Source organism: Pezoporus wallicus, unplaced genomic scaffold (genome assembly GCF_028554395.1).
Source record: "Pezoporus wallicus isolate ANWC-B61680 ecotype Strahan unplaced genomic scaffold, APGP_CSIRO_Pwel_v1 contig_5696, whole genome shotgun sequence".
NCBI classification, from domain to species: domain Eukaryota; kingdom Metazoa; phylum Chordata; class Aves; order Psittaciformes; family Psittacidae; genus Pezoporus; species Pezoporus wallicus.
In genome coordinates this window covers 656551-682155 of record NW_026642402.1, presented here as the reverse complement: position 1 = coordinate 682155, position 25605 = coordinate 656551, and the positions used below count along the sequence as shown (strand labels likewise).

Sequence of the window (25605 nt, the reverse complement as noted above, 5' to 3'; positions counted from 1 at the left end):
CCCCACCCCCGCCCCCCCCCAGCTCGCTGACATCCCTCCTCATCAAAGGACCCCAGCGCCCTGCCCCACTCTTGTCCGAGGACAGCCGTCCACACAACAGCTCTTCCCACAGCAGGAGGGGGAAAACAAAGACCTCGGGAGTCCCATGACCCCCAGGTGCGGGACAAGACAACAGGTATCCTCCGCTCGTTGTTGCTGGCGTCACTACCCTCCTCGGCGACACGCCGCAAGGCAAGGGCAACGCAACGCTCCCGCAGACATCACCACGCCAGGGCGGCGGAGATTGGAGGAGAGAGCCCTGAGGAGCCCCGCCCCGCTCTCTCACTTCGACGCAGGCGCGCGCGTGCACGCACGCACAGGCACGCGCGCGCGGTAACCCCCCGCCGCCCCTCCCCCGCCCGGCCGTGACACCGCCGCACCCCGCTCGCCCCGTCCTGCCGCCGCGGGACGAGTTGAGGGACAGGGTCGCCGCGCCCGATACCGAGCAGGTCCTGCGGGGAGACACACGTGCACAGCCCCGCGCACCGAGGCTTTTCTCTTTCCCTTAGGTGAGCGATGTGGAATCGGGGCTAGGCCCCGCCAGTTGCGGGAGGAAGCGTGTGGGGGGAGAAGGACAGTTTAACGGTCGCGGCTCTGAGGGGAGCGGCGAGCGCCGGGAGGCAGCGCCCCGGGGCCTGGCTTTTGCCCTTCGCTGGCTGCCCTTCCCGTCTCGGCTGCTGGCTCCCGGCCCGGCTCCCCGGCCGGAGGGGCGCGGGGAGTGCGGGGCTGACGGCTGCTTTTGTTCGCCGTCACCTTGGCGGCGCCGTGCCGCCTGTCCGCGGTCGCGGTTCCGCCTCGCTCTCGGGAGGAGGCCGCGGGAGAAGCGGCCCTTGGAAGCCTCTTCCGGCGCAGCCCCCCGAGCCCTGCGTTACTTGGCCACAAATGCGGCGTTCTGGTCCGCGCTCGCCTCCCCCAGCTCGCATCACGCCTGGCCTTCCAGGGGCCTCTAGAGGTGTCTGCGTTGGGCATGTGCAGGATGCCTCTTCCTCTGTCTCGCCGGCACTGCAGAAGCGACCGTAGCTGCCCACCCTCGGCTCAGCTCGCCCTCCTTTTCTCTCCCGAATCGGTACTGCGGTGGCATCACTGGCTCGGAGGTCTCCAGTTCTGCAGACCTCGCCTCTTTCTGCTTCCTCTCCCCTAGTCACAACCTGAGCTTCTCCCTTTTCATAGGTAACATGGCTGAAGTTGCTGCAAGCACCTTTTATTATGCAGATCTGGATGTCTTGAGCTTCCCTTGTTTGTTTTCTGAGCTGAGCTTAGCATGTTCTGAGGCTTTTGCTCCTCTTAACCTCAGAGGGCTCAAGTAGAGGTCATTGTGGGCGCACAGGAGCATCCCCACTATAAAGCTGTTAAATCCTGTGGTTCATTGGGTGGCGTTGGATCTTGAACTTTGTGCCAAGCATCACCATTGGAAGAACCAATGCAGAAGAGTGAGATTGTTTCCAACCAGATTGACTTCGTTGTGTAGCTTTTGTTGTGGCCTTCCATGTTGGTTGGCAGTTTCCTGGCCCTACATGTATGTTCTAGACCTTTCAAGCTCAGTGTGCAAGTATTCTGCTTTGTTATAGAAAGACGTGTAAAGATACCAAAGGTATTTTTGAACTGTTGAGAAATTGAGTTATTTTGTTCCTTGCTCTGTTCCTGAGCAGGTAGATTACTTATACACAACCTGCATGTTTAATGCCAGCATGTTATTCTTTGGTCTGCGATGGGATGGAGGAGTAAGAGGGGAAAGATATCTTCTCTTGCTAGGCATTTATTTGTTACATAAAGGACTCTGCTGTTTCAGATTTTTCTCTGTTTGTTTGTGGGGTTCCCCTCCCCAGTTTCTCTCATGGACACTTGTAATTAGGGAGTAGTAGCAGAATGAAGATCGGTGATCAACTTACTCTGTTGGCCCTTGCAGCACAGGCTGTGTCCTGCTCAGTGTTGTGTGGTTTCCCCTGAAGTAATGTGGAGCTGCTGTGCATGCCTGAGCTCCTGAAGGTAGCGCAGCTGTCTTGTCAAAGCCCTGCCAATGGGTACAGAGTTTGTCTATTTGTATTTGGAGCAGAGAAGGTGATTTAGCTTCTGCAGATAACTTACCATGAATGAGGCATTCTGTGTTCATTGTGATTGTAAGTACCTACCCTAGGAAAGTGTTTTCCTTCTTAAGGGTTCCTTCTGATTGTGGACTCTGATAGCTAGGGTGTACTGGAACAATATTGATCGACCATCTGAAATACTGTTGTAATGGCAGATGTGGGCTTTGCCTTGTGGAATGATAATCTGTATCATATGTTTTTTTTTCATTGGTGAAGAAGATATTTTCTGAGGTAGCTAACTCAAACTGAAGAGACAACAGAATGAACCAACCGTCCAGTTTACTTATCTGATGGTTTTCCTGTTGAATAAAAATGTTGTCCTTTCTGGAACTGAGGTTTCAAATTATTCATTTGTTCTTACACTTAAAGACTGCTTTACATCATGGAAAAGATGCTGAGGAAACACAGTATCTTAACAGAGTGTTGAATTTGAGCATTCCTTCTTACTGTAGCAGTTGTAACACTGGATGTCATCTCTTTTAAGAGTATTTGACAAATGAAGAACTGCATTGCAACTCAAAGAACATGTGAGAAGATTAATATGTCAGATTAATAGATATCTCTCGTGAGCTACCAGGAGAAAGGTGCTGAGGCTGGCATTGGATGAGAGAGAGAGAGAGAGGTGCAGTGCCTATCCCAGCATCTGTTGCTGCTGTTACTGCTGTTCGGGTGGTGTTAGCTCTTTAGATGGCACAGTTTAACTGCCCGAAAGATGGTCCCCTGTAGTAGTCATGCCCCTAAAATAATACGGAGGGCTTTTGAGCTCCTATCAAAAACAAACAAACAACATACCCTGAAGGACAGCTTGATTTGAAATAACTGCATGCTGCTGCCTTGAGGTGCGGTCAGTTCAGACTGTAGCAGATTAGGGAAAGATCTTAAAGGGATTGTAGTAGGTTATACAGGCTCAGTGGCCCTTACTGCTGATGGAGGAAGAATGCGAATGCTCATCTTGCAGAGCATGAAAGAGAGAAGGTGGTTTCATTACTGAGCCAGGTTGTTTAAAACTTTTGATTGCCATTTCAGTATTTTTTCATTTCAGTCAATGCTAATTTTACTTTACCATGGAGTACCCACAGCCTTTACAGGGCTGGAGTGTCAGTTGCCATTTGGACTTCTAGCTTTACTCGAAGAGTGGCTGCTCACACCATGTATTGCAGTGGTGGGGGCTCAGAGCTATGCTATGGACCCTGGTAGCAGGCACGGTCTTTAGGGCATTATTTGCTTGTCTGCAGTAGGAATCGCAGTTTCAAAGTGATAATCTGATCTAGGAGAAACCCATCCGAGATTGTGAGATCTCCTCTCCCCTTCCCTTCTGTTTTCCCTCTGCTCCTGTGTTGTGGGAAGTAGCACAGTATTCCTTGTGGCTTTGCTTTGTGTGCTCACTGCATGGGGAGCATCCTTCTGATTTGCAAGAGCATTTTGCCTAATTTTCTGTTCTGTTTGGATGGTATATTCAAATCTAATCAGCGACTGGGACGCGAGTTGCAGACTTGTGGATTTAAGAACAAGCCACACTGTTGCACATTTGTGTAAAACTGTAGCTCGATATCTGTGTGCCTTCAGTCATGACCAAATTGTTCTATGGAAGAGTTGTTTAAACCAAAAACAGTTGCTTACAGGTTTTTAGTAGACAAATGATGAGGTCTGCATCTCCCTCCCAAAGCTTAGAAGTTTGTCTTGTTTGAGGTTTCTTCATGTTCAGATGACACCTTCCTGAACGTGAACTCCTGACAGAAATTAGTTCATGTTTTGATTATTTATGAAGTAGAATTGATGAAGCATCCAGGCACTGTCACTGTTGCTGGTCTGTCTTGAAGCAGGATGGAGATGGTTTTGAACTGCCTCTTTTGGCATCAGAGACTTGGTGACAGTTTGTTCTCTGGGTACCGAATTTGAGCACACGTGCCATTCTGTGACCTTGCCACAGATGACTAGTCACACTTGTATTTTCTGCAGAATAAGGGGAATAATAACAAGAAATCTTGCATATATTTTATGCAAAAAAAGCTTCTCTAATGCGAGAGCTGCTGCTTGAACAAGATGCATACCAGTGAACATTGCAACTACTCAGTGTGTAGTGGCCTTCAGTACTTTTTCAGAAGCAATAGCTGTGGCCTCCCCGTGTAATCTGATAGGTGGCAGTTTTACCTTGGTTTGTTGTGAGGTTTTTTTGTTGTTTGGTTGGGCTTTTTTTAATTTAGTTGAAAAAGTGAGAAACACAGTTTAATAAATAATAAGTAAAATACCCTTCCGTCTTTTATTCATTTGCTTATCTTTGCATGCAAATAAAAAATTTCTTTCTCTCCTAACTCTCCCATTGTTTTTCTTTTCTGGAAAGATGGAAATAAATCAAAATTTGAACTTGGTTGTTTGAGATAACAGTTACAAACTTACTCAGTCCCATCTGTGTGCTTTATGTTATGAATTTGAGTCATGCCAATCAAAGTTATCAGAAGCATAGCACTGGTGCGTGTGCATGTTCCCTTAGCGGTAGAGTCTGGTCCTTGGGGTGGGTGCCTTTAGGTCCCTTACCTCTTAATCTGGTCCAGAGGAGAAAGAGATTCCATGTTTTGTTTAGTCTTCCAGCTTGCGAGTCTATTACAGAACAGGTGGTGTGGCTGCTGGTTCTTCTTGGTTCAAGAATGCACTGCAAACCCCATATGCCTTCATGGTAGCACAAGAATTAGAATTACTGAATAGGGTGGGAATTGCATCTTGTCAATTAATCGTTAGGTCAGTTGGATGTAGGCAGGATTACCGGTGGATGAGCGGAGTCGCATGGGTGCTCGTGTTCCCCTGTCTGTGTAGCTTACGGCCCTATCAGGGTGCATGAAGGAGTGAGGTTCTTGAGCAGTGCAGTCGCACCATAGAGAAACTAGCTTATTTATTTGTTGAATTTCTGATGCTTGCCACCTCAGTTTTGGTGTTTCTGGCTTGTATGTACACGTATACCTTGAGCAGTAAGTTCTAATGAAGACACTTTCCCAAGGGCTGCTCAGGCTGATCTGAGAATGTAGCTCATTTCATTCAAATGAGAAGAGCACTCAGATTCTTTTTAGCTGTTATTCCTGGACTCATGAGCATATACCAATGAAAATTGGAAAAATGGCTTTTATGGAGTAAAATGGCGTAAATTTCACTGGTTCCTTTATCTCTAAACACCCCTTGGGCTTGCTAAGATTTGGGTCCTTGACTTTAAGGAGGTGCTATACTAACTGGGACACGTGGAAGTTTTCATCTTCCTGAAACCTGGTTTCATGGCACTCATGTTGATAGCAAGGAGTACCCACATTTTTATTTTACTGCCTTTTAATGACTCGGAGACCTGAACAGTTCATTAAGCTTCTGCTACCCCTACTGAGATCTCTGAAGAGATAATGAAAGGAAATAATACTGAGACAGGTGAAGAATTGTACTGAGACATCATCCTGTAAAACACTCATTCTGTGATGTAAATCAATAGAGCTGTCACTTGAAATATGGGCAGAGGTAGATGGTGCTTATCTCTTAGAGCAGCCAACTGCTTGAAATAGCCAGCTGCTGTTTGAGATGCTTAGGGAAGAATTGGCTGTGTGTGCTTGCCTTTCTCTGATTTTTCTGAAAGGTTTCCGAAAGGTTTCAGCAACCTTTTCTGGAATAGGACAGCTTCCAATGAGGAAAAGATTAGAGTGATACAGATCCGATGTAGCGTAATGACTTGTCACAAATTATTGTTTTGTACGCAGAGGCATTTTCAGTGTTTCTTATGGCATGCCAGCAATTTGTTACCATATGTACTTTGCTTATTGCTGTAGTCAAAAGAATGTGTACTGGCTCTGATCTGCTTTTTAATCGGTTCTTCAAAAACCAAATGTGATGAAGCTCCATCCTTGTGTTCTTACAAGTGCTTGTTGTGAAGATCGTATTTTGTATTGTGCTTTTGGGGCAGGGGAGAAAAGAAAAAAAAAAGAATATCTCACTGGGAGAAGCAGGTCCTTCTTTTGTTAAGTTTTTCTGACTAAAATTCTCACATGCATGCCATTGCTGTAGTATGAGTCATGTTGGGAAGATCCCTGAACTGGTCATCTCTGAGGAATCAAAGTTTCCCTTCCCAGTCTTCAGGAAATGTGAATCCAGCCCACACAATTACTTCAGAATATTGACACTACCATCTTTGTTACAGATGTCACAAGCAGATGTGCTTGAGATAAGAGTGTTACTGGCTGACCCAAGAAAGTGTACTCCTGCTTGTTTTGCAGTGCTCTTCAACTTGGATTTTTAATTGTGTGCATCAGTTTATTGCCAAAGGCTTAAATAAATGATGCTAGAGGTTTTCAACAGGCTTTTTGTTTGTTTATTTGGGCATTTTAAGTACCTGTTTGTAAGGGACTTTGTATCTACTGTTCCTTCTTTGTCAGAGTAATGCGTAAATAGACCAAGAATCTTTTTATTTACTCAAAAGAGGTTGGGGAACGTGTTCTGAATTTGTGGAGTAGTTCTGTGTGAATTAAGGTCCTGTTCAGACTGTTTCAATTCTACTATCATCATGCTCATCCTTTTACAGGGAAGTTGTGATATATAGGGCTGTCTCCAAACTAACATGAATATTTTTTAATTGCAGCATTTGACACTGTGTACCAAAGAAATGGTGATGGAGAAGCCAAGTCCCCTGCTCGTAGGGCGGGAGTTCGTGAGACAGTACTACACTCTGCTAAATAAAGCTCCTGACTTCTTGCACAGGTGATACTTTCACTCACAAAGTGACTAATGTTTTTGAACAAAAGTGTACTTTGTACATGTACTGTTGATTGTAAATCAGATAAACATTAAATTCCGAGTATGGGAAGAAATGGACCAGGCTAACTTTTGGAAAACCATTCAATTTTACTGAAAACTCCTTAGACTCTACAACCAAGTCTGATCACATGGCATGGTATCAAGGTATTTCCTGTGTGGAAAAGTGAGCTGCTTCTCAGATGATAAAATGGTAATGTGGACATATTCCAGAAATACTTGTCTAAAAAGATGGAAAAGGAAAAGAAAATGGCAGAGGAAGCATGGGCATGAGATAAACCTGCTCATTATTTCAGGGTACCAAATTGTGCGTTGCCTCTGAGAAGTTTTTATGCAGATTGTGATTGGAGATTTAAGTATAAATGTCATGGCCTAGACACAAGGTAGTACAGTAATACAGTAGGCTTTTTTTACCCATGTCCACTATTTAACTGGTACTCTGAATGTACTTCTTAGTTCCTTTTTTCTCCCCTCTTTTTTTTTTTTTATTTCCTTCTTTTTCTGGTTTTGATTGGCTGCACACAGCTTGTCAGTTAAGATTTTGCGTTTCTGCATTTGGTCTTAGAGCAGCATGGATGTAATGAATAAGGACAAAACTCACTGCTTGGGTTGTCTTGTCTCAGAACTTGAGCTAAGGTTGATGGTGAAAAATTGGACTGTTTGAGCAGGAGGTGGCTTACTTAAGAATTCAGTCTTCAGACTAATGCCTCTTCTCATCTATAGCTCTGAGGTAGGGAAAACGAATGGTATTTTTACTTAAATCACTGGACTGCCATGGAACCATGTTCTTTTCTGTGTTTAAATCTATTTTTAAGGTGTCTGAGAGTGTATTCCGTGCTTTCCTAATCTATGTTTAGTAATCTAACAGAAGGTAAAAGCAGGATCTTGAGCAATTGTAGAATTTTTCCCTGCCCTCAAAACTTCCACGAGTCAGATGAGATTAGCATGGGCAGAACATGGACAAGTATATCCATATAGCACATCGATACCGGATACACAAACTAGCAGCTTCCTCTTACCCAAGAACTGTGTTCCTTAGGGACATCACATGCTCTGGGTATTTTGCCTTGGAGTTAGCTTCTGAGGCAGTGCTGAGGCAGGTCTGTCAGTAAGTCACCATCTTGTTGACATGCGTAACTGTCCACTACCTGTAAAGCTCAAGCAGCTGAAATTCCTTGAAGAGACTTAGAAAGGGCTTGACTGTACCAGATTTTCAAGGCAGGAATTATGATGGGAGTAAATGATGTGCTGGAAATCCTGATACCAGAACATCAGGATCATTTTTGAATGATATAAAAGCCCAAGTTAATAAGATAAGTTTCTTGTGGAGTGTGCTATCATTTTGCTCTGAGACCCAGCAATTTTGTGCATAAGCAAAGAGGCAAAGAAGAGTTGATATGAGATGATAAGGCCGTGCTTCACAGCTTAATACTAAAGGCAGGGGAAAATTATGTCAGTTCTACAGTGAGATTGTCTTTTCCTTCTGTAACGGTTATTTTCAGTCGCAGTTACACTGTATATTATAGTAAGTCACCCATGCCTCAAACTCAGTGTTGAAAATAGTCTTTGATTGTGCTCGTAAGTGCATTTACCTGTAGTGATAGTAACTGTAAGCTTGACAGAATTTGGTGGGGGGGTGGTTGATTTGATTTAGGAAGCAAAACACTGTCGGTATGTGTGTTTCCTCCCTAACTGCTTCAATCAAAGAAGACGAGCTAGCTGACACATGCAGTGGGAATATTATGGAGCTGGTGTTCCTGGCATATTTGGGATGTGAACTGGTTTTTCCAGATAGGGATGATAGGAGATTGGCAGAAGTGTACGTGTGAGGAAAATTGGTGTGTGGGGGACATTTGGCCTGTTGAAGACAACTTTGGTGCTTTATGGGAGGTACTGGGTATTACTCCTACCCTTTTAAATCTGAAGCTTTACTTCAACAACTCTGAAATACAGCATTCCATATTATGCTCTGTGTGTGGTACATTGACTGGGAATGGGGAATTTTTCATAGAAGTTACCTTCTTGCAGGAATTCTGTTTTCATTAAGGGCTCCAAAAATGTTACAGACTTTTTTACAAATTTCTCTTAAATACGTCTGCACAGAAGTGTCCTAGAGGTTCTGATCTGGTTTGATTTAATCAGAGCTGATTCTTGAACTGCTTGTGTGAAATGTCTTCTAGCCAATTTCAGCCTATATCACTGCTGTCCTTCTTTGGGGCTGCAGCGATAGCTATTTTTTAATAGTCTGGCTCGAATACAGAGGACATTTGCCTTTTGGTTCTTTGGCCCCACCTTGTTTGAGTTGTGTACTCTGAGAGGACATCTAGTCTTCCCTCTTTCTCTTGATGTTAGTCTCTACAGCAGCTTGCTTGCTGCCACAGAAAGATTTGCTTTTCATGGAATTTTAACTCTGTCCCAGCCGAAACCAGGACACATGGCTTCCTGGTGCTTGATGGCACTCCTGCTTGAAGGTTTGGACAGCAAGTGTTAAAGTTACTGGTTTATCTTATTAAAAGCTTGAGAAAGAGCACTGGCTATCCATTATTTTTTTTTATTTTATGTATTTATTTGTTTATTTCATTTATATTATTATTATAATGGCCTATCCAATATTGGTCATTATCTAAAGCTTATGCAGAGGTTATGGGTAAGCAGAGGTCAGTTTGCTCTCAAATTGGTGTTACGCAGCGTAGTTTACATGCCTTTTGCACTTTAGGTGAATTTAGATGGCTTTACTGGCTCCTTAACTGAAAATCTATAATTACATATAACTGGAGACTTCACATTTACTCCTTTCCTGATCTGCAGTTCCCACTCACGAGGTTCTCTGTCTACCAAAGAGTTTGAACAGTTTTTAAAAGCAAGTTAAAATTCTTGGTCCCCCTGTGAAAGCAATTAATGAGCTATGCTGACTTTGAGGGAGCTTGCTTTGGTAATTAGAGACTGAAAAGAGGTTTTCCTATCTGCTTATGGACTCTCAGCTAACTTCTGCTTTTCCTTGCTGTTAGAAAGTGCTGAACCCTGCTCAAAACCATGGTTATGCAGTTGGTGTAACAATCTAATATTTCTTGGACTTTTTTCTGGACTTAGCCACAGGAGTTAAAATCTGTGGTTGGTATTTTCAGGAAAGTAGAACTGGAAATAATTTGTAGGTTTAGTAGGATAAACAATGAAATGGCAAAAGAGGAAGTGTTCGTGTTAAAGTTTGTATCTTAGTACTGACCAAGTGAAAGGTTGAGGTTAATTTAAGAGCTTAATGTGTATCTTGGGCAAACTGGAATACTGAATATTAAGCTTGTTTGTTCCTCTTTCCTTGGAGCCTTGGAAGCAGAAAATCATAGAATCATAGAGTCATAGAATAATTAGGGTTGAAAAGGACCTTAAGATCACCTAGTTCCAACCCCCTTGCCGTGGACAGGGACACCTTATGCTAAATCATATCACCCAAGGCCTCGTCCAACCTGGTCTTGAACACTGCCAGGGATGGAGCATTCACAACCTCCCTGGGCAACCTATTGTACCTTGGATTCCTGTTTGTGCTAAAACTCCTGATGCATTGAGCTCCATAGCTTTTGTCTAAAATATTTTTGGATCTTGGTTATATTTTTTCACTGCTCACTGCTATGACCTTTGCATCTCTTCGTTTGCAGATTTTATGGCAGGAATTCTTCTTATGTCCATGGAGGACTGGATGCCAGTGGGAAACCGCAAGAAGCAGTGTATGGTCAAGCTGTGCGTATCAAAATCAGTCCTGTAGTCCTCATCCATGTTCAGAACTTGTATAAATCAGTCTTATTCTTTACCAATTACTTTGACTTTCTTATCTGGTAAATACTGTATTGTGACACTGCCCCCTATGCAGAGGCAGATAGGAATTTGTTGGCTTGAATGATTTTTTTTTTCTGTTTGATTGTTGCTGCTTTTCCTGTGGGTTGTGTTTGATTCATCAGCTTTGCATCTGGACTGCAGAAAGTAGCATAGGAAGCAAAATCAAGAGGACCTGTTAGACTTGTCCTGTTGATGCATCTTATTTCAGTTAGACTCGGGAAGGGGACTTTGTGAGTTAAATGGAATTCTGTATGTTACCAAATTCTTCCTTAAGCGGAGTTTTCTTACAGTGGAAGGTAACTTTTGAAGAAATGAGGAAGTAAGTAAGGAAACACAAGTTTTCACTTTGGTTATAGCTCTTTATCAGAATAATGCTGTCACCTCAAAGCAGCTGCTCACATGGTAGCCACACCTTTGAGCAATGTGGCTCTTAGCTCAGGGCACATTTGGTTTCTTCTCCTTTCATCGGCAGAGCCTGATTTGGCACCACAAAAATCTTGGTGGTACGGATGTTACCCCCTCCTGTGACATTTGGATGCTTTGTGGATGTGTAGAGAGTTGGGTTCTTTTGTTTGGAGGGTAGTGTGGAAGCTTTTTTAACCACAGTGTAAATGCTGTCCTCTCACAGGCCCTTTAAAAAAATGAAAGCCTTAAAATAGGTCGCATGTTCTAACATGGCTGGAAAAATGGGATAGCAGGTTGTACGCTATTGTGAAGTGCTTGAATCATAGAATAATTTGCATTGGAAAGAGCCTTAAGATGATGTAGTTCCAACCTCCTGCCATGGGCAGGGACATCTCACACTCTAGACCATGTCACCCAAGGTCCAACCTAGCCTTGAACATTGCCAGGGATGGAGCATTCACCACTTCTTGAGCAACCTGTGCCAGTGCCTCAACTTCAGACTAAAAGTTAGATGAGCTCAGGTAGACTGTTCTCAGGAACCAAGACAGTTCTTGGTTTCCTATACTTCCCGGTGGGGTGCTTTTTTATGTTAGTTCAGACTTGGGTATTGAAAAGATCTAAAGTTCTGTACAAAACCAAGTGTGGCTAAACTGTAGCTCTTTATTTCTAGGAGATCCACAAGAAGGTGATGTCATTACAGTTCAGTGAATGCCACACCAAGATCCGTCATGTGGATGCTCATGCTACTCTGAGTGATGGAGTGGTTGTGCAAGTCATGGGAGAGCTGTCGAACAATGGGCAGCCCATGAGGAAGTTCATGCAGACTTTTGTGCTTGCTCCAGAAGTAAGTATTTGTAAGATTGTGTTTCCTTTCAAATAGTGATGATGGAAACCTGACCTGTAGCTACAGTTTGTCATAGTGGGGCAAAAGAATATCTGGCTCTTAGAGCTTGGCCTGGAGGCTATCATTAAATGTGTCACGGTGCAGAGGAACAAATTTGTTGGATCCATCCTGAGCTTTATTTTCTTAGACTTGAAGTGTTGGAGCAGTAATACAAAGCAAAGTGGAGCTTGCATCTGGGAGCTGCTTTGGCACAGATCAATAAAATGTATTGTTCATCTCTGCAGATCAAGTCTCTAGTGTAGTTCTGTACTTTGTTCAAGTCTGTTGGCAGATGTGAGTGTGGGTTGGTGCTGCACAAGCTACTGCTGGGATTGAGCTCTTAGTGAGAGCAGAGTAAGGGTAAAGGGCGTTTTGTATTCTTTCTACTCTTTTCCTGCACTGCCTCACAAACTATGGTGTTGTTGGTGATTAATATTTCAGTTTTGTTCAGTTTCTTTGTTGTTACCCTGTGCAGTGCTGTAAGTGTACAGTCACCTGCTGAAGATTGTCTGTTTTTGTAATAGGAAAAATTCAAATTTCTTACTGAAACTGAGGGACTTTATGTTTATTTAGAATCTATGATTACTGTGACTTAGAAAAATTGGGAATTTCTTGCTGCTTGAAACTTCCTCTTTCAATTGGGCAGAAGTTACTGCTCAATTGTAGAGAAGTGGTACTCTTTGGAAAATAGCTTTAGTGAAATAATCCTAGGTCAGATTGTTGGTGTGTACCACACAGAGCTTCTCTCTCTAAGCCATCTTTGTTGTTGATGGCCAATATACTGTATATGCAAAAAAAGAAAAAAAAAACATGGTGCTCTTTTACAGGGCTCTGTTCCAAACAAGTTCTATGTCCATAATGATATCTTCAGATATGAAGATGAAGTATTTGGGGATTCAGAAGGAGAACTTGACGAAGGTGAGAACTGTATGTGTAGCTCATTCTTGTTCTTCTAGCAGTGCTTTCAGAAATGTCTAGAGGTAGAAAGATGTGAGCTGTGTGTCTTTCTGATGTGTGGGAATAATTTGGGAGGTAGAGTATAGGTTGTGGTGCTGAAACTACTTGGTGGTCCAAATGTTCTTTGAAAGGAAGGTTGTGCAGTAGTACCTTATTCCTGAAGGGCTGAACTGGCTCAGGGTGGATGGTGCTTGGCAAAAAATGGAAATAATGAGCAATATTACTTCTGCTGCCACTGGTTTTGTCAGGCAGACTTGATTTCTTGGATCAGTTTAATTTTTAGATGAAGTAATTTGAAGAAGAAGTCAAATTGGCTTTTCAAATATGACTTGTAGTTTACTTTCATATCATCATCACATTCAGTAATTAATTTCTTTGGGGGGGGGGGGGCTGAACTTGACCTGGGTGTCTTTTCCCCTCTGTTGATTGGGACAAAGCAAATCTAAGTATGTATGTACATGTGTTCACTGGATAATTTCTAGGGTTTTTTATGAGGCAAAGCAAATTCGAGTATGTACATACATGTGTTCACTGGATAATTTATGTTTTTTTTTTCATCATGGTTCTGTGGAACAGAGCGTCTAGGCACCTGTATTTGAAGTTAATTTTCTTAGTCTGAGGTACTGAGATTTTTATGAGCTAAAAGTGCAATCTTTCCTGTTTACTGCTATGATATGAAAAGTATCTGACCCATGAGCATTCCTCCCAGACTTTCCTATCAGCAGTATGTTTCTAGTTTCTCTTTTTTTTTTTTTTTTGGAAAATAGTAAGAAACAAAGCTTGTTGAATGAGTGGAAGTGTCTTTTAGCTTTCCTTGCAGCTAATTTTGCCTTATTTTTGTTTGTGAAGCTTTATTTTGATCCCTACTACTTTAATATGCTTTTATTTTTAGTGCAGTTTGTGTGAACTTGCAGACATTTTTAAAGAAGTTTTTGGTTTTGTATCAGAGTCTGAGGAAGAGGTGGAAGAGGAGCAGGAGGAAAGACAGCCATCACCTGAACCTGTGCAAGAGAATACAAGCAGTACTTACTATGAAAACCATGCTGTAACGTAAGAAGTCCCTTTTATTGTATGAAGTTGCTTTCTTTAATGAAAGCAGCAGAATTGCTTTGGTTTTGGATTCTGGATGTGATATAACAGGTAGTTTTGGAAACTACTACACTTGATACTGGTCTATGTTATATTATTTTGAAACATTGCTTCTTGAATGGAGAGAGGAAGTGAGGGATGCTCTTATGCTCTTGCTATTTTCACTTCTAGTTTCAAATGTGAGGCAAAAAGGTAGCAACCCTTAATGAATTCTTCGTTAATTTGTCACATAAACTTACATCAGTTAGGTTATACGATGTAATTTATGTGAACAGATGGGTTAATAAAAGAGTGGTTAATTATACCTTCTCAAATTTGGGTACCACTTGGAACTGAGAGGAGGGTCTACTTTTTGAGAAATAAAAATATATTTATTACATAACTAGATGATGTCTGTTAAGTGCATCACTGACAACCCTAAATGCTGTTCACACAATGCTTCTGATGAGAAATCTTATGGATGAGGGGTGTCTGCAGGAATTCTGTCAGTGACTTGTTCAAGATAATGAAGGAAGTTTTAGATAAAAACATAAAGTCAAGTCTTGGTTTTGGGTTACTGTGCCAATCAGAATGAAGTCGTAAAGGCAGCATTGATTAGATAGTCACCTGTGGCAGGAGCTACATAGGCAGAAGTGTCTGAAATTTTGTAAGCTTTTGGGGTGTCTGAAGAGAGGACTGAAGAACATCAGTTCCCTTACATTTCACTCAGAGTAGAGAAGTTCTGTGTGAGTTTTGGTAAACAAGACTCACAACTTCTTTGGCAAGGAACTTGTATAGCAGTTTTGTAAATAACTTGTGTGTTTCGTTCAAAAATTGACTTCATTTATGCATGTAGCTTAATTTTCCATTGGTCTCTTACTGTGCTCCTGTTCCTTTAGGAGCATTCCTTTATTCCTGTTCCTTTCCTGTTGCTTATGTGTTTTACATGTCTGTGTGATTTTTCAGATTCTCTGCAGAGAATTGTAAACCATGTCTTTGCTTCATCAGGAGTAAAAACTGGCTTTGTATGCAACTGCATGAGTACAGCTTAACTTATCGTAGTATCGTACATGTAGGTACATATGATAGCAACTGGAAATGGAGTGATCTTTCTGATACCAATCATTACCCATAGCATAGCTTATAAGAGGTCATAAAGTACAAAGCAAGTGATAAGCTGCATAACATGCACTTGATTATTGTAGCAATGGGATAGAGGAGGCGCTAGAAGAATCCTCTCATGAGCCTGAGCCAGAATTGGAGTCTGAAACGAAAACTGAGGAGCTGAAAGGTGAAGCAGAAGAAAAGACCCTTGAGGAGCTAGAAGAGAAGTCTCCATCTCCACCTCCCGTAGAACCTGTTTCACTCCCACAAGAGCCACCAAAGGTTAGTTCAAAGTTGTAGCTGTGCTTCTAGGTGCAGATGGTAAACCAAAAGATTTGGGTTTGACCTTAGCCTTTTTGAGTGGCCAAACCACTGCCTTGTTCAGTGTTATGCTGTATGAACAGCTAGACTTGAACCTTGAACTTGTAAAGATGCCAGGTTTCACTAAAAATGGTTTTGAGTTCTGCTTAAGTCAGCTATTTTAAATTTAATGCTCTGCTTGTAAAGTGTATGTGTTGTGGTTTATGCACATGTAAACCTTTTTAAATGTGGAGTTAATATATGCTACGAAAACACCTCAAGCTGCCATCAAGAAAAGTCGCTTACAATGGGAACCACTGCTCTTCCTTGAAAAAAAAAAGTAATGCATTGACACTTGCCAAACTGCTGGCAGTATGGTCCACAATCAGGATGGGGGCATCGACTGTCTCCTTCAGATACGATGCCTAATCTTAAAAACCACTGTGTGCGTCACCTGATATGGTGACACCTATGGTTGTTTGAAAGAGATGGGAGGAACCAGTGAAAGCTGGACAGAGGTCCCTTTGTAGCTCCCATGTTTATTTTTTTCCCAATCCTTTTTCTCTTTTCTGTTTTTAAAGTTCTGGTATCCACTTTCTTTCTCTGTGCAGAAGACACTGAACACTGCAGGGTTTTCAGTCCTAGGTTTGGTTATATCATTGAAAGCAGTGATCTGGGGATGCTGAGGGAACTGGGCTCGCTCACATATCAATAGTGGGCATGGTACACACTTGCTCCATGCCACTGGAGTCCACAGACAACTAGAACTGCAAATCCTTCTCTGTTCTTTGTTGTACTGCTTGCACAAAAATTATTTAACAGTCAGATATGAACCGAAAGTGTGTTTTCAGCAGACGAGTTTCCCTGTAGGAATGTCAGTGGTTTGCCATGATTAGTAGCCTAGGTTTGTTGCATTTCCTGCAGGCTTTCTCTTGGGCTTCAGTGACCAGTAAAAACCTGCCTCCTAGTGGTACTGTTTCTTCCTCTGGAATTCCACCCCATGTTAAAGCACCAGTCTCGCAGGTAATCCATCTGTGAACACCTTGGATTGTCTCATTACTTCTGCAGACTGCTTCAGTTGTGTAAATTAACAGACCAATTTGTTTGACTTAAATTGCACAAATTAATTGTGTCTTTAATGTTAATGCACTCACCTTCTTGTCACAAGCAAAGGCACATACATATAACAGGTGTAACTTTGGGTGATGGTGACCTTAAAATCTGTTCATATGGAGCCAGGAAATCGCTACTGACATTTTTGTGACCTATCTTAATGGGATATGGTTTTGTTTACAGGGGAAAACAAAACTAAACAAAAAACTCGCCACAAAATGGCTGTTTTCTAATACGTGCTTGAAAGGGGTATTTCATTGGCTGAGGTGCCCCTGCATTAAAAGGGATAGCACTGTTTCTGGTAAGGCGCAAGATTGCCTTGTAAGGCTAACGTCTATGGAAATATACTGGATTTCATTATCCATCCGTAATTAACTTGTCACAGAACCCTGTACCAACTTATGACTGTGTGAGGAATGGAAGGATTCACATTTCCTTGCCAGGACAATGCCATCTTCCCATTCCTGGGTTGACTGGGTGAGAAGGGGAAAGAGGAAGGAAAGTTAGACTGGGTTATAGCTCATGTCCTGCACATGCCAAGCCAGTGTGAGACAGTCTGAGACTCTCAATTCAGCTTTCTCCCTCTGTATAACCCCCCTGAAAATATGTGCTTTAAGCTCTTCTATTGGTGCTGTGTACCAAAGTACTCTATGATGTAGTAGCTCATGTTCAGCCTTCTTAAAGGACTGCAGTTTTCAGTAGAGCAGCTGGATTATTGCAGCTGTTGATATTGCATTGGTTTCTTCTCAACTGACTTACTGACAGAGAGGAACCTGTCTAGGATTGTCCTTCAGCCAAATGCATGTTGAAAAAGAAAACACAGAAAAACAACACCTTGTATGGTGTTGCTTCTGGTCTGAGGGGCTGTCATGGGAATGAGATAATGGCTGCGTAACGAGTTGGGAAGCCTGTCTGTCTTCAGCAGCTTCACCAGGGCTTTGAGCATTTTAGGTAGTATTTGAGCCATAAAAAAAAAAAATGTGTTTTTTCTAGAACAGAATAGATTTTCCTTATGCAAACCCCAGATTAGTTTTGACTTATTTGCTGTAGGGATGGTGGATTTTTTGCAAAAGTCGTTTCATATTGTCTGTACAAGAGAGCAGAATATAGCTTTTAAATTTCCCTTTAACCTCTTTTGCATTGCCTCTGCAGCTAGTGATGCTTTCTGCCTTTTAGATTACTTGTGTTGTGACTTTATGAATTAAATAATTGTGTGGGAAAGTTTCTGAACAATACTGAAATGGCACGAATTTCAACTCGCAGCTCTTCTGGATACAGAACCAGTTAGTTCTTGGTTCTTTTTCTTGCATGCTTTTCAGACATAGTACATAGAAAGCAGGTAAAAAAGGCACCGGAACAATTTCTGCCAGGAGTTAGAGATCAGTAGCAGCTTTTTTCTGTTGTCTTGAATCCCTTAATGCCAGATACTCTGCAGGTAAATGAGGACTAGATTGCATTGGTGGGTGGGTGGCTCCTTTGGAATGTTGTTCTAGCATCATCTAGCGATGTTGCAGCTGTAACTAGTGATGCAGCAGTTAACTGTCCTTCTCTGCATCACTCCAGCTTTTCCCCCATCTTTTAGCAAGTTAAAAATATAGCTTCTGTAGTGTTAACTCAGAACCCCTCCAAGGGCTGCACACATACTGTTTTGGATATAAACCAGGTCAGTTCCTGTTGATGGACAGCTGTGGAGTTAAACAGGTTAGCATTTCTTGCCATTTTTCTTCTTGTGGGTGATGAGAAGTCACCCTGCCTACACTGATAAGTCAGGCCCTCTCTATAGCATCTTCAGATCTTCTGACCTGCCATCTGCATGAACACTTCAGCTGTCTAGGGGTGCCGTAGGGACAGAGGTAGGCAGCCCCGACTCTGGTCTGCTCTCTCAGAAGTGGTGCATTCAGGAAAAAAAAAAGAGCTATTTATAGCATTCTCTTACCACCTTAGATCTGCTTGGACTCTGGATACACTCTTCCATACCATGTAGTGCTTTTGTGGAAGTGATTGACGAGTGTCTTTAGTAAGTTGTGTGATCTACATTTACCTCAGAAACAGTGTGGGGGCTATCTGAGTTATGCATCTGACCTAGCTACTGGAATTATGGCAAGATGATGTGGGGTTTTCTCTTGTGTTTTCATTTGAAGTGGGGTTTCTTGCTGTTTGCTTGGCTAGTTGTTTCTTGACATGTGTTTTGATTGTGGCAGGCATCTCTAGAGAAGATTTTAAGCCTTGTGAGATTTCAAAAGTGGAATTGTATGAGCCCTTGAAGGCACCTCTTCTCTTTCTTTTTCTGTCCCATCCTCTGTTTTTGGGGGGGCATTCAGTTCCAAAGTTGGTGGAGTAAAGGCTGACTTGTGGCTAGTTTTGCTGCCATTGCCAGTAGCATTGCAATAGCAGAAAAAGGTCCTTTTCCTACCCCATGTGAGCTCCTGAAGAGGAGAGACAATGTCACCTTTTGTTTAATTGTTCCCAAAGCCCTGTTATGCTGATGTTTGTGACATACTTGGCTCCTTTAGTGTCTGTTGAAATCCTTATTCTGTGCCTCTCAGTCCACTTTGTGTGCTCCCTGTGAAATGAGAGTTGCAACTAGAGAAAAGATCGGTGAGTAGAAGATGGCAGGGGAGCTTCAGTGACCTGTGATGAGGCACAGTAAAAGGGATTTAACAGCAAGGCTGATCTTTTCAGCCTTATTCTTGGAGTTGAAGAAATGATCCTAGAAAGGGTCGAAGGACAAGCAGAGTAGAGTATAAGTGATAGAAGGGCTGAAACATTTGTTGTGTGCATAATACCTTCATGTTTCATGTAAAATACAGTCTTTTACCCCTGTGAGGTACTCTGGCAGGAACCATCAGTTGTCTTGAGCTCTTAAACGAAAATAAGGGAGATGTTTAACATCAGCTGCTTCTCCACAGCAGTCTGGGCCTATAGCCATTATCCTTGTGTTTAATCTTCCTTGGAGGCTAGTATTCTTCTTTGTGTTCCTAAGGATCATTTTATTTTTCTAAAATAAGAACCCAGCACAGCAGCAGCTGCTGGACCGCTGTACTGAAAATGGAATTCAAAAAATGTTGGAAGTTGCTTTGGTAACCAACAGGCTACACTGTTCTGTCCCTTTTTCTCAAATTATCTTTAAAAGCATTCTTTTGCTTGCAGAAAATGGAATAGGTGTTCTAGTTCCTAAGAACATGAAGGGTGTACTTTGAGCATCATGTCCTTGACATCAGGGAAGTTGAGGAATATCCTCAGCAGGTAGCCTGAAGAAATTGCTGTTTCAGATGGCTTTATTGTATCAGAAATACTTACTACGCTCTGAGGGCTTTTGGTTTGTTCTCTTTCTTTTTTTGGTGTTTTCCTTACAGTTGTTCTGCACTCGAGGAAAAGAATCCCCCAGGGACTCAGACTCACTCAAAATGTCATTTGCCCATCTCTTTGTGTTCATCTCAGACTACCTTCTAATCTATGAAGTTTGAGCTTGGCATGAGGAATTTTATTTCATCTATGTGGGATTTTTAGTCTGAATAACAAAGTGTTGCAGTCTCAGTGCCTGGTCAAACATGGACAGTTCACCTTAGCCATGTTCTGGGCAGCCACTCTGATGAAGAGATGTTTGTTTTGCACCTTTTAGCAGCGATAACTCAACACTGCAGTCCTGGATTGGTACAGAGGAATTTATAGAGGTGGAAAAAAATGTATTCCCAAACACATTGACATGCGTGTATATCTTCTGGAGTTAATTTTGTGCATGCCACTTATGTATCTTGGGGGGGGAAGAGGGAGCTTGTTTTGGTGAGTTTTGAAGGTTTTTATTGGGCTGGTGTTTAATAGTGCCTGGTTTTGTCCTGTTTTAGCCAAGAGTTGAAACTAAACCTGAAGCTCAGTCTCAGCCTCCTCGTGCCCGTGAACAGCGTCCCAGGGAAAGACCTGGTTTTCCACCCCGAGGACCTCGACCAGGTAATGTAGACCAGCTTCTGTGTCTGCTTGGGACTAGTTACTTACAAGGAGAGGTGGACTAGTTACTTACAAGGAGAGGTGCCTCCTTGATGGGTCTTGTATATACCTGTGTCATATTTGGCTGATAACTGTCTGTTCCTTCTGCCTTCAACTAGAAATGGGGCAGTATGATTTGGAGTCCTGGCTGGTGATGACCTGTTGCAAAGATCAGACATAATTTCCAATCTTCTGCTTTTTTTTTTGTTAGTCAGGCCATTTGCTTCTCTGCTTAAGCATTTTTTTGTGCAGCTTGGTGTAGTTCTGAAAAGCTGGAATGGAAATACGATTTTTTTTCCATGTCTTCTAGTTTTGCTGAACCTTGCAAGTGAGAGCTCTTAAACATCTCCTGTTGTTCTTTGTTTTGGAAGCAAATCTTCCCACTGTGTCAGCCTCAGTCAGTTAGTAATTTTATACGTATTTTTCCATCTTTTTTTAGTTGTCTAAAATGCCATTCTCAGCTTGGCTGCCTTGTGTTTGTCCTTGTTTGTGAGCAGCCAGCTCTCTGTGTTTTCTTACTCATATGGAGTATCCATATTTGTAGGAGGTTCTGGCTAGAAAACATGCAGGTTCCTTGACAGTCATTAGCAGTGGTGTTGAGAGTTCTGGAAGCCTTCTGGGTTGTGTTTGTCAGTGCAGCCCGGTCACTTGACAAACTGGGCAAAAGCTGTCCAGCCAAAGGCCCAGAGTTGCAGGACATTGATGAGTTCATAGTTTTCTCTAAGTATGAAAATCCATCCCAAGTTCTAAGGGAAGGGATAGCATCTGCAGTTATCCTGATGTGGCTCTGCCAGCTTGAAGTGCTTAAGTCTCAGTGACTGTAAGTGTCTCTTCCAGGTCTTGCTAAAACTGATTCTAGTGAAGGTGTTCAGTAAGTGCATACCAGACTGTGGTACAGATTGGGGTTACGAGTGCTTTTCGCTTGAGTCAGTGCCAAGTGTATCTTCACTCGGGGACCGCACTGAAACTGAAAAGATTAAAGGCACCAAGAAAGAACCATGGCATCTGTTACAGATCAATGTTTCATGTTTTTTTGACATGTCATCTGCAGCAGGGAGCAAAAGCTGCAACTTCGGACTAAATCAAGTTACAAGTCTGGATTTCTACTACTCTTGGATGTGATACAAGTCATACAGAAAATGTGTCGCAGAGCCTGAGTCTTTTAATTCTGGTCTGGGGAATAGCAGAAGCAGGGGAGATAAAGCTGAAATCTCAGGACACCAAGTGGTAGAACTTCGGTCCTACAACCTTGTTTTCAAACACAGTCAGGGAGCTGTTTTATCTGCTGAAAGGAATGCTGTAAATGGGCCTGTAGGGGAAAATGAGGAGAGAAAGGGGTATATACCTATGTTGTACCGCTACAGGTGCAAAAGGAGTAACAGTGTTCTGCTCTCACACTGCAAGGCAGGTCATAATTTAGTAGGGAGATACTGGGAAAGGTTTTATCTTGCATGTTGGAAAAAAGACTCGTACTTCGGTTGAACTTGAGAGAACATGAGGGACTCTCACTTGTGTGTGGGACAACACACATGGTGGAAGATGAAAGCAGAAGAGGTGACTGGCAAACACTGTTTTTAACATGAGTGACAAAGTAAGGAAACTTACTGTGCTGAGGAATTGATGAAGAGGTGACTTAAATCCAGATCTTTTACAAAGTACATTCCAATAGGTAGTGAGCTCCTCTACAGTATAACAATTTAAGATGTAACAAGAACCTCTTACACAAACTTGCCCAGTGTACCCAGTGTTTTAGTTAACGTGAATTTTATTGAACCTAACCAGGGAAACCAGATGAAAGGAAACAAATACCTTGTGGTATTATTACAAACTCTGTAAAGAGGAGGATAAGCTCAAGAGCTGAAGGTACAGAACTGTTTGAGCAAACGTGCTTGGTGCTGTTCATAGATGTGCTTGTCTGAATCTATGCACAACTTACAACCCTGGTGGCTCTACCTTCTTCTTCTTCCTGTTGACTTTAGGGAGAGGGGACATGGAACAGAGCGAGTCGGATAATCGTCGGATCATTCGCTATCCAGACAGTCACCAGCTCTTTGTTGGGAACTTGCCACATGATATCGATGAGAGTGAACTGAAGGAGTTCTTCATGAGTAAGTAGCAATTTCAGCTGCAGAGACTAAGCAGAAAAACTGTGTTGAGAAGCCACGTAATGTTCACTTAGGGCCAGATGGAGAACTTCTACATGCTGTGACACTGCAAGTGTTGTTTAGAACAAATGCAGGGGTGGTAGAGCTGGCACTGTGGGTTTTGATATTGTGACTTTTCCTTGTGTCTTCCCAGGCTTTGGAAATGTGGTAGAACTTCGCATCAATACTAAAGGAGTGGGAGGAAAACTGCCCAATTTTGGTTTTGTGGTATTTGATGATTCTGAGCCGGTCCAGCGAATTTTAGTTGCAAAAGTAAGTATTGGCATTGAGTAACCTCCAAAGGATGGACTGAGTGTCCTGAACCCCAAATGGTGTGGGCTGTCCAGTTTGCCTTGCTGTTGTTTGTGGCATTCAGACAGTTGTAAGACAAACATAGTTCTGGCATAGTCATTCTGTCAGGAGCAGTCTGGAGCTTACAATAGCATTCTTCAAACCACATCAGACCTCGCACAGAGACACCACGTGGAGCTCCGCACTCTCAGAGATCTTTTTAAGCTGAAAGCTGAGTATGTAACCTTTTGAAGGGCAGCCCATGGAGCTCTGAATTCTGCATCCTGGGGCTGAGGAAGAGGAGCAGAGTGATTTGTGGTTGTGACTTGAGGAACTGGAGAGGAGAAAGCAGCGGTGTGCATTTCTAGAATGTGGAACCAAGGCTTGGCTGAATAATTCTTCAGGAGCTTTAGCCCTGAGGTGAATAGGCTGAAGTGGGCAGTGAAGAGGCTAAAGATGTCCCTGCCCTTACTGGAGGAAGACAGTTAATTCTTTGCATGTCAAATGAATTTAGAAATGCCGTCCCCTTTACTGTAGACCACTGGGGCTAAGGTTGTGTGGTGCAGGGAACAAATTGGTTTCTTTTGCATGTAAATGAAGGTAGGCTGAGAACACAGTGTTTTCATATGCCTTGTGTAAGCAGCCTCTGTGGAATGGAGGCTAACTAATGGTGTGCCTTGACCACTTTTCCCTATAAGCCTATTATGTTCCGGGGTGAGGTGCGCTTGAACGTAGAAGAGAAAAAAACAAGAGCTGCTCGTGAGCGAGAGACCCGAGGAGGCGATGACCGTAGGGATATTCGGCGCAATGATAGAGGTCCTGGGGGCCCCCGTGGAATAGTGGGTGGTGGCATGATGCGAGACCGTGATGGAAGAGGACCCCCTCCGAGAGGCGGCATGGCGCAGAAGCTCGGCTCTGGACGAGGCACCGGGCAAATGGAAGGCCGCTTCACTGGACAGCGTCGCTGAGCCCTCCACTGTGGGCAGTCTGTCTTGGAAGTGGTACATTATCCATCGTGTTTGCATTCTTGTTAATTTTTTTTTTTTTTTTTTTGGCTTTGGAATGTGACACAGCCCGTCTGGTCATTTCTTTGATGTGAAAGCATCCTTTGGTTTCCAGTTTAAATTGAGGTGGACGTTCTTTCCCCAGTTTCACAACAGGAGTCATGCTGTTAATTTATAAATGTAGACTTGGAGAATTGAGGACTGGAAAAAAGAAAGAAAAAAAAAAAAAAAGGAAAAAAAAAAGACTGGTTAACTATCTGCAACAAAAGTGAACTAAAGGACATGCCCACTAGAATCCAGGTCCTTTCAGTCCAAAACCCTCTACTGCACATTTTGTGTAAGTGTTCCTGTTTCTGCCTATTACTGTTGGAAACACAAGTAGTACAATCTGTGCAATTGGAGAAGCTTGCCTTTTTTTCTTTTTTTTTTTTTTTTGTCTTTCTTAGAACACTTGGCTCCAAACAAACTTGTGTTTACACACTCATCCAAATGCACTAATGGGTACTCTGGACTCATTTATACTGACAGCTGCAGGAGGCATCGGAGGGAAAGACCTTCATCCTCTTTCTCAGACAGAATAGCTTGGGAAACAGTGTGGGCATCTGATCTGTTTGCTGTGACCAACATATGTACACACACAAACCTTAATAAGACTATGAGTTTATTCCAGAAGGAATCCATTTAGCTGTAAACTAAGCAGAACCCTGAGTTTCAAAGTCATAGCCCTGAGTACACAGCAGGTTTGATAGCTCATGTCCGATTTTTCTACCTGCCCCTCTTCAGTACCGGGATGGCTGCTCAACACACTCCTTCCCCTCGCCCCTTCGATACGCATTGTACAGTGAAATTTGTCTTGACTGTATTTGAGTTCTCTGGTAATGTAATAAGCATGATGGTGCCTTCTCTGAATACATCATTCCAGTCTTGCTGGTGATTTTGTACAGTATAGTGTATGAATTACTGTGCTACAAAGCCAATCGGCTTCAAAGCATTTAAAGGAAGTTGTGGAAAAATTGTATTAAAAAAAAACCAATTGCAGTATCTTTCAATCAGTAAACGTTGATGAAATGATCATCCACTTTGCTTGTCACTTCACAAGTTCGCCTGTTTTTTTGCAGAGGGGGGAAGGGAGGAAGAAGGCATCAAGCAGTGTCCAGGTTGCCTCTTAAACAGTTACAGAAAATGGAGTTGACATCTCCCTTGGACATACATTTCAAAAGTCAGTCAGGAATGGCGGATGCTTTTGGCCAGCTCAGAATGGGTAGAACTGAGCATCTTTGTTGAGGGTGAGCTTATCAAATGAGGATACTGCAATTTCCCAAGAACCAAACAGCAGCTCTTAAGCTTTTGCATTTTCCAGTTGCACTTTCTTAAAAACTCTTAACTCATTTTGCACATAACTCTCAGATGAAGTTGGCACTCGTGACTCTGGACAGAAGGCTTGGAAGGGGACACCCTCTCGTGCAGCTTACTGGTGGGTTTCCAGTGCAGAGGTCTGCTTCCAGATGACATTCTGGAGCGCGTTCCGAGGGGGGGTGCAAAAGTGTAAAGCTGCTGCTGCTGGGCATGGAAGACCTCCCTCCCATCAGCCAACTGCCATGTTAAGCAGGAACGTAGGGCAGCAC

At 42.8% G+C, this 25605-nt stretch overlaps 1 protein-coding gene across 2 annotated transcripts; it reads left to right on the top strand.

Moving 5' to 3' along the window:
* Positions 1 to 354: 354 nt before the first annotated feature.
* G3BP2 (G3BP stress granule assembly factor 2) lies at positions 355 to 25054 on the top strand. 2 transcript variants are annotated; one of them, XM_057429885.1, is made up of 12 exons: positions 357 to 548; positions 6727 to 6845; positions 10550 to 10631; positions 11803 to 11976; positions 12843 to 12933; positions 13920 to 14022; positions 15246 to 15426; positions 16369 to 16467; positions 20403 to 20505; positions 22521 to 22649; positions 22840 to 22958; positions 23675 to 25054. In XM_057429885.1, the coding sequence occupies exons 2-12, from the start codon at positions 6751 to 6753 to the stop codon at positions 23942 to 23944; spliced, it is 1446 nt and encodes a 481-aa protein (XP_057285868.1). In that variant the 5' UTR covers positions 357 to 548; positions 6727 to 6750; the 3' UTR covers positions 23945 to 25054. The 2 variants fall into 2 exon arrangements, with proteins under 2 accessions (XP_057285869.1, XP_057285868.1); XM_057429886.1 differs by lacking the exon at positions 16369 to 16467 and having other exon boundaries at positions 355 to 548.
* Positions 25055 to 25605: the final 551 nt, after the last annotated feature.

Excerpts from the sequence above, each read along its gene's own strand:
- G3BP2 (XM_057429885.1), top strand. The coding sequence starts at position 6,751 with ATGGTGATGGAGAAGCCAAGTCCCCTGCTCGTAGGGCGGGAGTTCGTG. Across the intron at positions 6,846-10,549 it reads GCTCCTGACTTCTTGCACAG|ATTTTATGGCAGGAATTCTT; the intron begins GTGATACTTTCA and ends CTTCGTTTGCAG. Across the intron at positions 15,427-16,368 it reads TCCCACAAGAGCCACCAAAG|GCTTTCTCTTGGGCTTCAGT; the intron begins GTTAGTTCAAAG and ends CATTTCCTGCAG.